The 14,073-nt window shown below is 36.6% G+C and overlaps 1 protein-coding gene across 1 annotated transcript; it reads left to right on the forward strand.

Moving 5' to 3' along the window:
• The first annotated feature begins 6,627 nt into the window (after window positions 1-6,627).
• Window positions 6,628-14,073, forward strand: LOC140795664 (uncharacterized). Its single transcript, XM_073148357.1, has 8 exons — window positions 6,628-7,010; window positions 8,372-8,583; window positions 9,320-9,601; window positions 9,945-10,067; window positions 12,404-12,554; window positions 12,634-12,863; window positions 13,361-13,397; window positions 13,625-14,073. Exons 1-8 carry the CDS (start codon window positions 6,680-6,682, stop codon window positions 13,753-13,755), a joined length of 1,497 nt encoding a protein of 498 aa, XP_073004458.1. The 5' UTR covers window positions 6,628-6,679; the 3' UTR covers window positions 13,756-14,073.

The raw sequence follows: 14,073 nt of genomic DNA on the forward strand, positions 1-14,073 counted from the left end.
TTTGCAAACTAAGCTCTTGGCAGATTCTTTAGGATATCCTAGTGGGTAGATCCATATATGCTTCCTCTTCTAAATCCCTATGCAAGAAAGTATCTTTTATTATCCATTTGAAATAAAAGACATTTATAATTGACAACTATCGACAAAAGTACTTTAAATGTGTTTATTTTTGCTATCAGAGCAAAAGTTTTTTTTTATAATCTATTCCATAAATCTAAGTAAATTTTTTTAAAAAGAAGTTTAACTTTATATATTTTTGTTGTTCTATTACTGTGATGTTCGACTTTATAAATCCACTCGTATCCTATAGTTCTTTTCCCTTTAGGTAGTCTAACAATGTCCCAAGAGTAATTTTTTTTAAGAGAAAAAAGTTTTTCATTCATAACTTGTTTCCAGATTGTAGAATTAGCTTCTTAAAAGGTGGTAGGTTCTTTGACATTAGAGATAGAGCTCAAAAAACAGTCAAATGAGGATAGAACACATAGTTTTGTATGGGCTATATGGTTTTACGATAAGTGTAAAAGTCCTAAAATCTAGCTAGTGGTGGCGATTGACAAATAGATTTGTCTAAGATTTTTAGGAGCCATAGGACTCTATGCTTGATTGCGTTGACGCTCTGCTAGGGTTTGGCGCAGGGGCTCTTCCCTCCCTCTAAGAGGGATTATCCTCCTCACGTTGTCGACAAGATCTTCTCCTCCCCTCCCCTAGTCCATACCCTAGCCATGGACTAGGGGAGGGGAGCAAATCCCCTTTCCCTTTCCCTTTCCTTTTCCCTCTCTCTTTCCCTTCTTATCCCCCTAAAATCTATTGTTTTTTTGTAGCTCCATGGCTGCTCTCCATAGCTATCTCTTTGCTCCCCCTCATTACCGTCGTGCATTGACCACACCTCCGCCTCTCCACTCCCCTAGACCACTCCTATCCACGACCAAGCTAGCTTACTCCTCGACGCAGCCCACCCTCAGTTTCAACTAGCTCAACTGTTGTTGCATCCTCAACTCTTGGCGCCGCCATCCCTCTGACCATCGTCGTCATTGTTCCTCATCAATTGCCACACACCCCCACTACGGATCCACTCCCCACTGCACCCAGCCCTTGATTCGTGCGCTGCGCGCTCGACTACCGCCACTTCGCACCGCTGCTACTCCTTCAGCCTCGTTGACTTTGTCAGTGCAGAACTCTTGCCAGGCCCACCATTGGGGACGCTAGTGACAGCAGCTGTTGTCGGTGACGTTTTGGTATTCTCTCTTTTTTTATCAAGCTAGGCTCTATTTGCCTCCTTTTACATTTTCTGCATGTTTCTATTTAAGCTATGCTTGTTGTGGGTTTTCTACAGTTGTGAGAGGCTGGATCTATTATGCAATCGAGCTCCTCTTTTATTTTTAGGGTTTTAGTTTGGTATGCAAATTGCTCTTTCAGCTCTATTGTGCTATTAATTACACCATATGATGCTAAATCGCTTATACCTGCGCCTTCTCCTAAGCTTCTTGATGCTCCTAGTCATGGTGCTGCTTGAATTTGGTCAAGTGAGAGGCTTATTTCCAGGACGGATGTCCTATGTCCTCTGTTTTCCTACAAAATTGCTTGTGTTATGTTCAAAGCTTGATAATGTGCCTACTTGTTTGGTTAGTCTGCTTGTCAGCCAAGTGTAGGGCTTGTTAAAAATGTTCTATTTCCCTTTTTTATATTTTTGTATCAAGTTGTTACAATTTGCAAGATGATAGTCTATGGACTTTTTTTTTTTAAAAATTAGGATCTAAAAAAAAGGTTGGAGCCATAGGTATGTGATACAAAAAGATCAACATTATCAGCACCTTCTTGGACAAATAAATTCTGGTCATGCTCAAGCAATGTTTCCTTGGCATTTGAAGACATATAACACTCCCCTGAGGCATAGTAATGGAAGCTAGTGTCATCAAGAGATTGAGTCAAATAGAGCTAATGCTCAACAAAAGGTACATCACGGGATATGAACTGTTGAATAACAAAATAACCAATTTGATTGCACAAAACTTTCAAATGAGAGATGACAATTTTTGGACTCTTAATATAAGGAATTCAAGAGGTGACTTTTGATCAAAAACTGACTAGGTAGTCTTATAATAAGATATGTGACAGAAAAATGCTAAAAGATAAAACTGTTTAGTGAAGTATGAAAGTTAAATTCTAAATAATTAAGTGCATGCCCACCACTTGGGTTGATAAAACTAAATTCGGATGGCTCTTTCACTGGGCCAGTATAGGTGGCAGGGTTAGGTTTTGTGGCCTGACAGCCTAAGAGTCTAATGAAGCTCCTATATTTACAGAGTGCCAGTATGAGAGACTACATTCAATCATTGCTGTGGAGGGCTATGGCTAGGGCGTCAAACTTGACAAGCGGCTCGGGCTCAACTCGATTGGAGCTCGAGTCCGGCTCGGCTCGATCAGAGTTGAGCTGAGCTCGAGCCGCTGAAAGAGGCTCGAAATCAATATCGAGCCGAGCCTGAGCTGAAGCCGGCTCGCTCAAACTCGGCTTGATAGGCTCGGTATAAAACTAAATTATAAAACTATAATCCCCAAATCTAATATCCCAGTCCCACATCCCCTCCCCGCCTCCTACCCCAAATCTAATATCCTCGTGCTCATCCCCTCGAGTTGCCGTCGCCTCTTCCTCCTCCTTCGGCAATCGGTAATTAAGTGCATGCCCCCCTCTGTCTCCTCGAGTTGCACCTCGTCAAGCTGCTACGGACCCACGGTGCTGCCTTGTCCTCTAAGCTCCGCCTCACCTTCCTTCTCCAAGCCGCCGCCGCCGCGTCATCCTCCTCCATCGGCCGGTAAGAGGTATCCTCTATCGTCCTTCTCCATCAGTCCATTTATTCCTTAGAGTTTTTTTTTCTGTTTCTAGTGGTATCAAAATGCTGCTGTGCCTGAGCTTGAACGCCAAACAGCTCTAGATTCGTGGGTTCAGATATATTGGATGAATCCCTACTTATTGACTTTTTTTTATTTACAATCATTGATTTGAACCAGATAATATCTAAGATACAAAAAATAGGGTCCAGATCCTTTTTCCGATTTTTTTTCCCACTTATTGAACATGGTCTATGGTAGAACAGTGGCTTTAATTTGTAGAACAGTGACTTTAATTTGTCAAGTTTGTTAGAATAGAGTTTACAACTGCCTATTAAATTGCTTTGCTACTCCTAAGTCTTCCAATTATGAACATCAAGGTAGTAATTTATTTTATTCTATTAATTGTCCATTGTTGTATCTGTCATATCTATTTTTGTTTTGTACTAATTAAGTATTATAAAATTTAAGTAGTACTTTTGTTTTTGTTTTTTGTTTTTATATGTAGATGTCAGAGTCAGAAACTAAGAATCTTTCTAATACTGTTAGTGAAAATGAACCTATTGAAATTGATATTGGTGAAGAGGATAATGAAACTAACAAGGAAGAAGAAAGTAATAGTCAAAAGAAAGGGAGGAGAAGAACTTCTGATGTATGGTTGTATGTCAAGCAAGTTAAGGTGAAAGAAAATGAAGAAGAGGTAGAAAAGTATCGGTGTAATAATTACCCGTCATTATTTAATGTTCCTAAGCAAGGCACTATTTCACACATAAAAAGACGTGAAATTTTACACTAGTTTGGTAGGCAAAGGACAAAAAAAATTTCTTTTGCTTCTGTATCTATTGTTACTGGGGCTTTAACTATAGAATAAAATTATCTCAAAACTATTTTATTAGGATACAACCAAAATATGGTGAGAGAAATAATGGCAAAAATGATGATGGTACATGAGTATCCTTTTAATATGGTTGAGCATACATGGTAAAATATTCTTCTGAAGGTTCTTAATCCATGTTATGAACGAATTTCTAGAAACATAATGAGAAGTGATGTTATGAAAGTATATGAATCTGCAAAAGTATTAGATCCCTAATACAAAATAAAGCTTATTAATTTTTGTTTTCTAAAAATATATTGCTTTGCAGAAGCTCAAATAAACATACAAAGGGTCCACATAGTGTTATATACTATTTTTGAATCATATAAACTTGAGAATGCATCAGGCGAAAATAATGGAATGAATGATAGATCTCAACTTGATAAGAGTGATGACTTGATTAGTGCTAAAGAATCAGAAGGTCAAGCAGAGTTTAAAATTTTTTTGGAATCAACAAATGCAGTTGAACCTCTGAAATTTGAATTAGAAATATATTTAGAGGGGCAGACTACAAGTTTGATTGATAAGTTTGATGCTCTAGAATGGTGGAGACTAAACATGTTGAAATTCCCTATTCTTTCCAAGATGGCTCAAGATATCCTTTCGGTTCCTGTTACTACTGTTGCATCTAAATAAGTTTTTAGCGCTAGTGGTAGGGCTTTAAATGATTTTCGAAGCTCTTTATCTTCAGAGACAGTGGAGGCTTTGATATGTGGAGGGAATTGGATTAGAGAATCATAAAAAAAAAAAAACAAATTAGCTCCTGTAGGGTATGTGTACTATACTTCTCATAATAAAATTTTCTCATTTTATGCTTTTATAAACTATTGCTAACTTCTTTTTTATAATCTTATTTTCTTTAGGTATCGGCGATGGAAAATGTGTTTGTGAAGATTCCAAATGTAGTTTGATATTTAGGTATCATACATTGTATGTCTTTTATATTTGTATAGCATTTTCATTTGCATAGATGATAGAAGAGGCAAGGATATATTAAAAATATTTTGAATTGAGAGCAATGATGTTTAAGTTAATTAACAACTAAATTTTTTGAATTTTCCCATCATTATTTGTTTATACTGGTTGCAATGATGTTTAAGCTGCAATTAATTTGTTTCCTCTTTTTTTTTTGCAGTTATAGGATGAAGCTTCTTTTTGGTGTTGAGACTTGAGAGTGCCAAATAAATTTAGTTGTAATATTTGACATGCTATCATATTTTATTGTAATATTTGGCAAGATATAAGTTAAGTACTTTATATTGTAATATTTAGCAAGTGATAGACTTATGATTTGGATGTCAAAATTTGGATTTGCTTTGAGCCAAATTTTGATGAATAGTACTATGTTAATATTTTGCAATTGGTGTGATAATTTGGTTGGTTTTAGTAAAGTTTTGTATAATTTAAGTTAAATTCATTTGGTTGGCTTTTGTTATATTTACCGGTAAAAATTTTGAAATTGGTGTGATTGCTTTGAGCCAAATTTTGATGAATGGTACTATGTTAATATTTTGAAATTGGTGTGATAATTTAGTTGGCTTTAGTAAAGTTTTGTATAATTTAAGTTAAGTTCATTTGGTTGGCTTCTGTTATATTTACCGGTAAAAATTTTGAAATTGGTGTGATTGCTTTGAGCCAAATTTTGATGAATGGTACTATGTTAATATTTTGCAATTGGTGTGATAATTTGGTTGGCTTTAGTAAAATTTTGTATTATTTAAGTTAAGTTCATTTGGTTGGCTTTTGTTATATTTACTAGTAAAATTTTTGAAATTCGGGTGATTGTTTTGAGCCAAATTTTGATGAACGGTGCTATGTTAATATTTTACAATTGGTGTGATAATTTGGTTGTCTTTAGTAAAGTTTTGTATAATTTAAGTTAAGTTCATTTGGTTAGCTTTTGTTATATTTACTGGTAAAATTTTTGAAATTGGTGTGATTGCTAATCACTGATTAACTTTAAAATTTATAGTCAATTTGGTTGGCTTTTATTTTATTTACATATTAAATTTGTTATTCAATCTCAGCTTTTCTTTTAAATAGGTTGTGGCTCGGCTTGGGCTCGAATTGGCTCGGTCCAGCTCGGTTTGAATGAGGCTTAATAATAAGCTCATTTCAGGCTCAGCTCGAGCTGAGGCGAGCCGAGCCTGAGCCCAATAAAGAGGCTCGAAATTAATTTCTAGCCGAGCCTGAGCAACTAGCTCACCCAGGCTCGGCTCGTTTACACCCCTACCTATGGCTATAGAGAAGGGCTGCTAACTTTGAAGAATTACCTAGTCCAAAATGTTTGGATTGAAACAAACTCTTTATTACTAGATAAATTCTTTAATAGGATTCACAAACCACCTTGGACAACACCTTTCATCTCTTACAAAAATTTCACAATTATAAAATCAACCGAGTATATCAAAAAGCCAACAAAGCTATTGATTATCTTGTCAATATGGATAAGATTTTGAGTTACTGTGTACTTAGGTTGGAGTCGTCTCTTCCTAGCTTTTGGGTCGATTGTGTTTCGATGTTAGTGGAACTTTTTGTAATCGTGGCAATTGATCAAGGAAAATTTTTTCTTTTAAACAAAAGATTCTAAATAAATTAAAAAGGGCCATATTTATTTTTAATTTAAAATTGGTATGGATGTTAAAAGAAAGAAATAAAAAACCAAATTGGTTTCTAAGGCAATCCATCTTTATTTGAAAAAAAAAAAAACTTTTAATCAACATTCACTATATACTAAACTTGTCAATTGTTCTATATGTGTGTGACTGTGTGTTTGTTTATAACATTATGTATGTATGGTTCGGATGCGGGCAGCTTGATTGCTCAAATCTCCGAAACCCAGCTGGTTCTCTAAACGGGTCTAATTGTAGATCCAAACCCGCATCGTTTGTGTTTAACGCCTTCAAGAAAATTTAATCCAGGCTCTTTTATATCTCCCTCACACTTCTATGAGGCAAAAAGTCGAACATAAAGCTGATGGGTTTCGCCATGCAACTCCACCCCCGTAACAACGCTCTCCTCTCCCCCGCCCTCTCCTTCCCGATCTCAAAACACTCCTCCTCGCTTTTGATATCCCAAACCCAGCGCTTCGCCTTCCCCGCCACCTCTACGATCCCTAGACCCATCAAGATTAACTACCCGAAGAGCTACCCCGTTCATGGTGCTCGTGCTTCAGCCGGGGAGTCGCCGGCGAAGCAGCTCCGGAGGATTCTGGGCTCTCCTGGGATCCACCAGGGACCCGCCTGCTTTGACGCGCTGAGTGCTAGGCTGGTGGAGAGGGCCGGGTTCGAGTTCTGCTTCACGAGCGGTAGGTGTTTGTTCTCTGGTCTCAGTAAATAGTTTTGGATAACTGGAACGAGGAAAACGGATTGATAAGCAAGTAAATGATGATCTTTCTGTAGATTGGGTTTGTTTGGAACCGATTTCAGATGGATTTCAATTGATTTCATTTGGGAACGAATTACGCTGTTTGGAATATAATGGAATTGAAATGAAATCCATCTAAACTTTGTTTGGAATGAGGTAGGAATTCATTTTATTGTGTTTCATTTTCCTATTTTATCCTTGGGCATCGATAAGGATATAACAAAACAAGGTCAGTTTTGAAATTTGGATAACTTAACTTAAGTGGCAAATGAATTATGTCCAAATCCGACCTCAAATCTTCGAATTCTATTACACTTACTGAAGTCCATCCAAATCCACTAAAAACAATTGGAACTTGAAAGAGTGGATTTGGAGAAAATAGAATTCCAAATCAATTGAATTCCATGGATTTGGAGTTTCCAAACAGGGTGTTAATGGTTCTGAACAACGGATTCGGAAAGCTAGAATTCAAAATCAACTAAATTCCATGGATTTGGGTTTCCAAATAGGCTGTTAATGTGGGCCCTCTTTTCCTTTTGATTTCTTAGGTTACTTGTTCTTGCAGCCCTGTTATGGTAAATGCTCTTCTTTTACAAATACATGATCATTCAGCTGTTTCTAACTGCTAATTGTACTTCAGTTTATTTTGAGTAGAGAAGTGTATATAACTCCTTTTACTTGGCTCTTTTGAGACATTGGTCTGTATCTCAATAACGTCTCCAACCATCAATAATCTGTTAATTCAAATAGAAAATGAAAGTATAACTTTGTACTTAGTCCGGTGGCTTGTGCATGACAAGGCCATGCCTGGGTGTAAGGAGAGGAAGCATAGTTGTATGCTCCCAATAGGAGCCTCTTTCATGTCGGCATGCCAGCATGTAACATATTGAGAAAAGTGGGGTCAACATGGTTGACATGTGCTAACATTGCCTAATGTCATGGTAATGGTTGAGTAAGAATTTTATTTTGGGTTTAGCTCATTTACATGATATTTGTAATATGTTTTTACTAAGTATTTTTGTTCCTCTTGTTCATCAAAGAAAGTTCCAGCAGTGACTCTTGTTTGGCATTTAAAACCAGAAAGTACTTCATTCTATAGAATGCACCATCGTTTTGGTGTCAACTAAATATTTTTTACTCTCCAATCTTATGATAAACTTAACATAGAAATAGATTTTAGAATATAACTTATCTCAGACCTCGGAAATGAGATTGATGCATGTGGGTGACTGCTATTCATCTTGTATCTGGAAAAAAAATGATGTATCTTATCAAATTTTAATCAAAATTGGTCATCTTCAGGGTTCTCTATTTCAGCTGCTCGGCTGGGGTTGCCAGATGTCGGTTTTATTTCATATGGAGAAATGGTAGATCAAGGTCAACAAATTACTCAAGCTGTATCCATTCCCGTTATTGGTGATGCAGACAATGGATATGGGAATCCCATGAATGTCAAGAGGACAGTAAAAGGTTTTATAAAAGCTGGTTTTGCTGGGATAATTCTTGAAGATCAGGTATGTCCATGAATTGCAGAGTTGATAGCAACAACTTCTATTAGGTAAACTTTGCATCATTGGGTGTTGAAAATCACTGATCCAAACACTTCTTTTACTTGAATTTGGAACCTGTCTAGATAATGAAATTTATACTTTATATTTTCAAGTCCTAAGCTTTACGGTTCTTTCCCAGGAGGCTTATTATTACCATTTAACAGTCTAAAACTGATGAGTACTTGAGAACCATAGCTTGCTTTGAGCAGTCTCTGCGGATCCAGACTGAGGTGACTTCAGAATAGGTTATTGGGCAATGTTCACATCGTATATCAGGATATCAGATTGAATTGCTCAGGTTGATTTGGCTGAGGTTTATGGTTTCTTGCTCAGGAAGCTTGTTATTAATATTTAACTGTCTAAAACTGATGAGTATTTGAGAACCATAGCTCGCTTTGAGCAGCCTCTCACTCTTTATCGATGTGACTTCAGAAATAGACATACTCAGTTGTTCGGCAATGTTCAACATCATATCTCAGATTGAATTGCTCAGGTTTATTTCGCTGTAATTTTTCTACCCATTGGTAGGTTTAACTTTCTATATTTATCAGTTTGCAAGTAAAAGATTTTCTGCACATTCTTCATGCACCTGTGATGCTGACATCAACAAGTTCATGAAAAAGAAACTGGTGTTTTATTAAAGTCAGATTCTTTATTTCTCCTTAGAAATTTTTCATGGTTTTAGCATTTCTCCTTAAAGGTCTCACCAAAAGCCTGTGGCCATACTCGTGGGAGAAAAGTGGTCCCAAGAGAGGAGGCAGTCATGAGTATTAAAGCAGCTATAGATGCACGAATGGAGAGTGGCTCTGACATTGTGATCATAGCAAGAACTGATTCTCGTCAAGCTGTGTCCCTAGAGGAATCCCTAGGGAGATCGCGAGCCTTTGCTGATGCTGGAGCCGATGTTCTATTTATTGATGCTCTTGCTTCTAGAGAAGAAATGAAGGCCTTATGTGACATTTCTCCTTTGCTTCCAAAAATGGTAATGCTTTTCATTCTCCATTTTTCGGGTAATGGATGAAATTGGTAATTTCCTATCAATTTATATGATTCTCTTGCTCTTGTGGCAGCAGATTGTATAGTAAGTAATGTGATTTATCTCTTTCTCCTTGTTTAGCACTGCCTCACAATCATATAGGAATTGATTCAAGTCTTTTGCAACTTACTCCTATATTTATATTCTGACTACACATCTGAAATAAATGTGGTTGCAATTTTCACAGATAATGTCCACTTGTTTTATGCAATGTCACTTGCCTATTTTACAATTTTAGTAATAATGCCCTCATTAAATCTCAGTCAGAGCTTTGTGATTGTTCTTGTAGGCCAACATGCTTGAAGGTGGGGGAAAGACGCCCATATTGAACCCTGTTGAACTTGAGGAGATTGGATTTAAAATTGTGAGTTATCCTCTATCACTAATTGGGGTATCAATCCGAGCAATGGAGGTATGTCCTTTTAGCTTGTGATATTCTCTTCTTTTTATCTGAAATATATGGTTAGCCATAAGTTCCAGGTATATGATTTTGTGGAGTTTCGTAGCATGTTACTTCTACGATTTTGATTTTTAAAACTTGTGCTGCATTGTCGCTACATTTTTGAAGTTTATAATTAATATTTCTTCTGATATATTTTATGGGTACATGCCATCTTTGTTGACTTGCTATTTTAGCCTTAAACTCCTTTATTTATACATTCCTGGGAACTCTCAATATGCCTTAGCCTAGATATAGATTTTGCTTTATCTTCAGTGAATGTTCTTGCTATAAAGCCCCTTTTGAAGTGAAATAAATTAATAAGTTTCTTTTAGCAATTCTTTTCAGGCTGTGGAAAGCCATAAATTCTTACTTGTCTATTTTTGTGGAAACTTCCAATTAAACTTAGCCTAGAAATAGAATTTTATTTCTTGTCAGATTTTGAACTCTCCTTGATGGGTAATTTTCATATAAATTTCCCTTTTATATATTAAGCAACCAAAAAGGCTAATAATTCCATTATTTTACATTCACTTTAACTATTTGGAATGAATTGGTTCTTAAGCTACTTGAATCAAGTCGTTTCGTCTGATTAAATTGAGAAGTCCATTGGTTGTATTTGCCCATCCTTTTGTGAAGTGGATACCATGCCATTGCAATTAATAAGTTCTATTGGATGCCCTTATTCCATTTGGTTCTTGAAAAACCCCAGGATTTTGGTGTAGTATTAGCATAAACTTTTATTGGTCGGGGTGTGAAAAGATGGAGCTCGAAGAGATAGGCTTGGAGCATGTTTTGAAGTATTGATTAATATGTATCGATATTGACCATTGTCAATCCATAACAAGAGCCGAAACCACTCATTATTGGCCTTGTATTAGCCATATCAGCTGATTTGGGATTCATTATGGTAAATGAAAATTTTGAATTTTATTTTTATGCGGGCTAGATATGTGTTTGGATCATTAGTTGGATCCGATCCAAATGCAACTTTGGACATTAATTATTAGCATACTAAGCATAGCGAAGCTCTGGGAGGTGCTCTTCAGTGAGGTAGGCTCCCTATCTTCTCTCTCGCCTTTCTCTCTTTCTCTCTGCTTGTTTGTTCTTTTTTTTATCTTTCTTTTATCACCACTTACACTCACTTTTGTCCTAGAGGTGCCTTTCCATCACCTCTCTAGCAAAGATTGTTGTTGACCTCCTCTAGTAAAGGGATCTCCCAAATGTTATGGAGTGGAGACCTAATTGGACTTGGACTTGCCAAAGCTAATCATTAATTCATAGAGGCCTTAGAAATATTTGGGAATGCTAATTTAATTAGGATTATTAATTGGAGGCTTTCCTATTGGTATTATTTTTCTTTGCAGATTATCCTTGGGAATGAAGTATCTATCTTATGTGGTTTGTTCTAATTCTATTGGGACCCCTACATCCCTTCTTGATGAGAGCCTATAGATATATAAGAGGATGCTAGGGGGTTTAATGTACAACTCACAACACAGCCTATTATTACAAGAGCTTGTGAGGGACCTTGTAGAGGGCTGAGGTGTAAATATAGAGAGGTATGAGTTTTGTAGAGAGAGAAGAGAGAGAATATTAGTTCTTGGGTTGGGTTGAGAGTAATTTCTCCCTTATATTTTCTCTTCTTATGATCTACATAGTGAAACTGGCAAGATTTTCATGAACATAGCTCACACTGAGTGAACCACATAAAAATCATGTGCCTCTTATATGATTGCTTTTGTGTTTTTCTCTATATTTCGCTCACCTAGACTCCCTGTGGTATTCCCAATGCCACTCTCCATCATTGAGATGACGACAATAATTAGTAGGGTTATTTAGTATATTTACTCGGCCTTTGATAATATTGAGTATTTTTACTCTTCATATTATGTTCCACATTCTTTGGGTAATTTAAATTTTCATAATTTTCTTCCATTGTTTTTAGCAATTAGGATTTGTGTACTTTATATCATATTTTAGAGTTTAATAAATTAAAGATATTATGTTGAATATTTTTTTTCCAGAATTTAACATAATGCTTGTATTCTAGCTATTTCTTTCCCTATATGTATACTATCAACATTCTTTGGTGGTTAACTATATTTCTTTTTTCATGTAAGTATACATGGGAGTGAGATCTGGCTTTAGCACATGGATAATACAGATAGCAATATGTCTCACTAATACTCAGAATTATATCTTCTGTGTTCTTCAGATATCTGAGAGATTGTACCAAATTGTTTTGATGGTTAAACAAGTAGTTTTTATCTTATGATGTTATCATGATAAGGAACTCATAACCACAGGATGCACTTACAGCCATCAAAAGCGGTCGCATACCTCCTCCCGGAAGTTTGCCTTCTTTTGAGGAAATCAAGGATACACTGGGTTTTAATGACTATTATGAGGAAGAAAAACGGTATAGTGTGACTGCCACTCGACTGTCAAACCAAAGTGGTTAGCTCTGCAGTCTTTCACCTCATGTCCTGATGCTGTTTAGAACTCTTCCTGACCTGTACCTTTTAAATAAATGCAGGTTATTATGTTGGTAGCAACAGCAGTTATAATAGAAGGGTAAGTCAAGAAGATTCCGGGCCACAAACATATCGGACTCAAGAGCCTGTTGTTGAAATCTTACCTTCATACACGTCTGGTAACTACAGCTCAAGTGATTCAAGAGGTCCAATGTCTGGAATGTGGTCTCGCAAGTTGAGATTAAAGATAACTGGAAGGGATGGGATCGAGAAACTTGATGTGAGAATACCAGTAAGTTTTTCTCTTTACTGTAGAGGAGCATGTCTCAGTGAGTGTGAACTGCATTGCAAATCTTTCCTGCACCCTGAACTTCGTTTTCTAAATGATCCTAATCCATTTTGAGTTTTCTGTTTCTACATAATCCCTGATGAGATTAATAAAAGGTCAGTAGATCTTAGACCTGCAATCTCTGAGCTTGAAAGTGTTGCTTTGTGTTGCTTCTTTTGTAAATCTTGTATCCCTATATGGCTGATCTTGTTGTCCTGAGTGCATGTTGGGTTCTGGACCATCCTTCTCGTGATGAATGAGCTTTAATATATGCAAAGACGACACAGAAGGATGCTTCTCTATGCATTCATGCAACATTCAGTTTACATCTTTTAGGCATTGAGAGACTTGGAGTTTATCGTAAAAGAGAATGCATCTATACTGTAATAGTTGTCCTTAATGCAGGCACACACATATTTACTGTTGTTAGAATGATTTACTTTTCTTGCCTCTCTTAACAGGCTGGTTTCTTGGAAGGGCTCTCAAGAATGATTCCAGGTAATGGTTCTCAATTACAACTTAGTTATAGAGAAAATTATGTGGAACAACTTAATAAAAGTATATTCTAGTACACAAGACATTCCACTGGTACAAGGTCTGGAGATTACTCTTATGAGTGAAGAGGCTCTTTTCATGATTCAGGCCTGTTATTCTAGGATGCATGGAACAATAACACTTGTAACAAGTGACACATTGGAAGATCTGACAGTACTTCTGCTCTGCAGGTTTGGCCGGTGTCGATGTCATGGAGATTTTAAATGATGCTGAGGATGTTTCCAATGGCCCTGAAAGAGGGAAGGTACTTCTTGATTTCAATGATGCAATGGGAGACAGGATTCAGGTGTTTGTTGAGTAATTGTGCTCCAACTTCCCAAATCAGAGCTCAAGTTGTTAGCGCACTGCAGAATGCATACTCCGTGGTTGCTGCACTGTTTTAAGGAAGAGCAGTTGTCTAACGCTGCATATTCTACTTACACACATTCAACTATTGTCTATTGATAACAATCTATTGAAACTCATCCTGAAATAGATTTATCTATTATATTTGACGAAAGCATGTAATGGAGACCAACATGTGGATGAAGATTTCACTTGTGGGATCTACATGAAAACAATTCAATCTCATTGGTCTTGACAATCTTCGAAGAGGTTCTTGCATTGCCACTTCAAATAA

This window comes from Typha latifolia, chromosome 9 (assembly GCF_019914945.1).
Source record: "Typha latifolia isolate L0001 chromosome 9, TyphaL0001v2, whole genome shotgun sequence".
Classification (NCBI taxonomy): Eukaryota; Viridiplantae; Streptophyta; class Magnoliopsida; order Poales; family Typhaceae; genus Typha; species Typha latifolia.

Excerpts from the sequence above, each read along its gene's own strand:
- LOC140795664 (XM_073148357.1), top strand. The coding sequence starts at position 6,680 with ATGGGTTTCGCCATGCAACTCCACCCCCGTAACAACGCTCTCCTCTCC. Across the intron at positions 8,584-9,319 it reads GGATAATTCTTGAAGATCAG|GTCTCACCAAAAGCCTGTGG; the intron begins GTATGTCCATGA and ends TTCTCCTTAAAG. Across the intron at positions 9,602-9,944 it reads CTCCTTTGCTTCCAAAAATG|GCCAACATGCTTGAAGGTGG; the intron begins GTAATGCTTTTC and ends TTGTTCTTGTAG.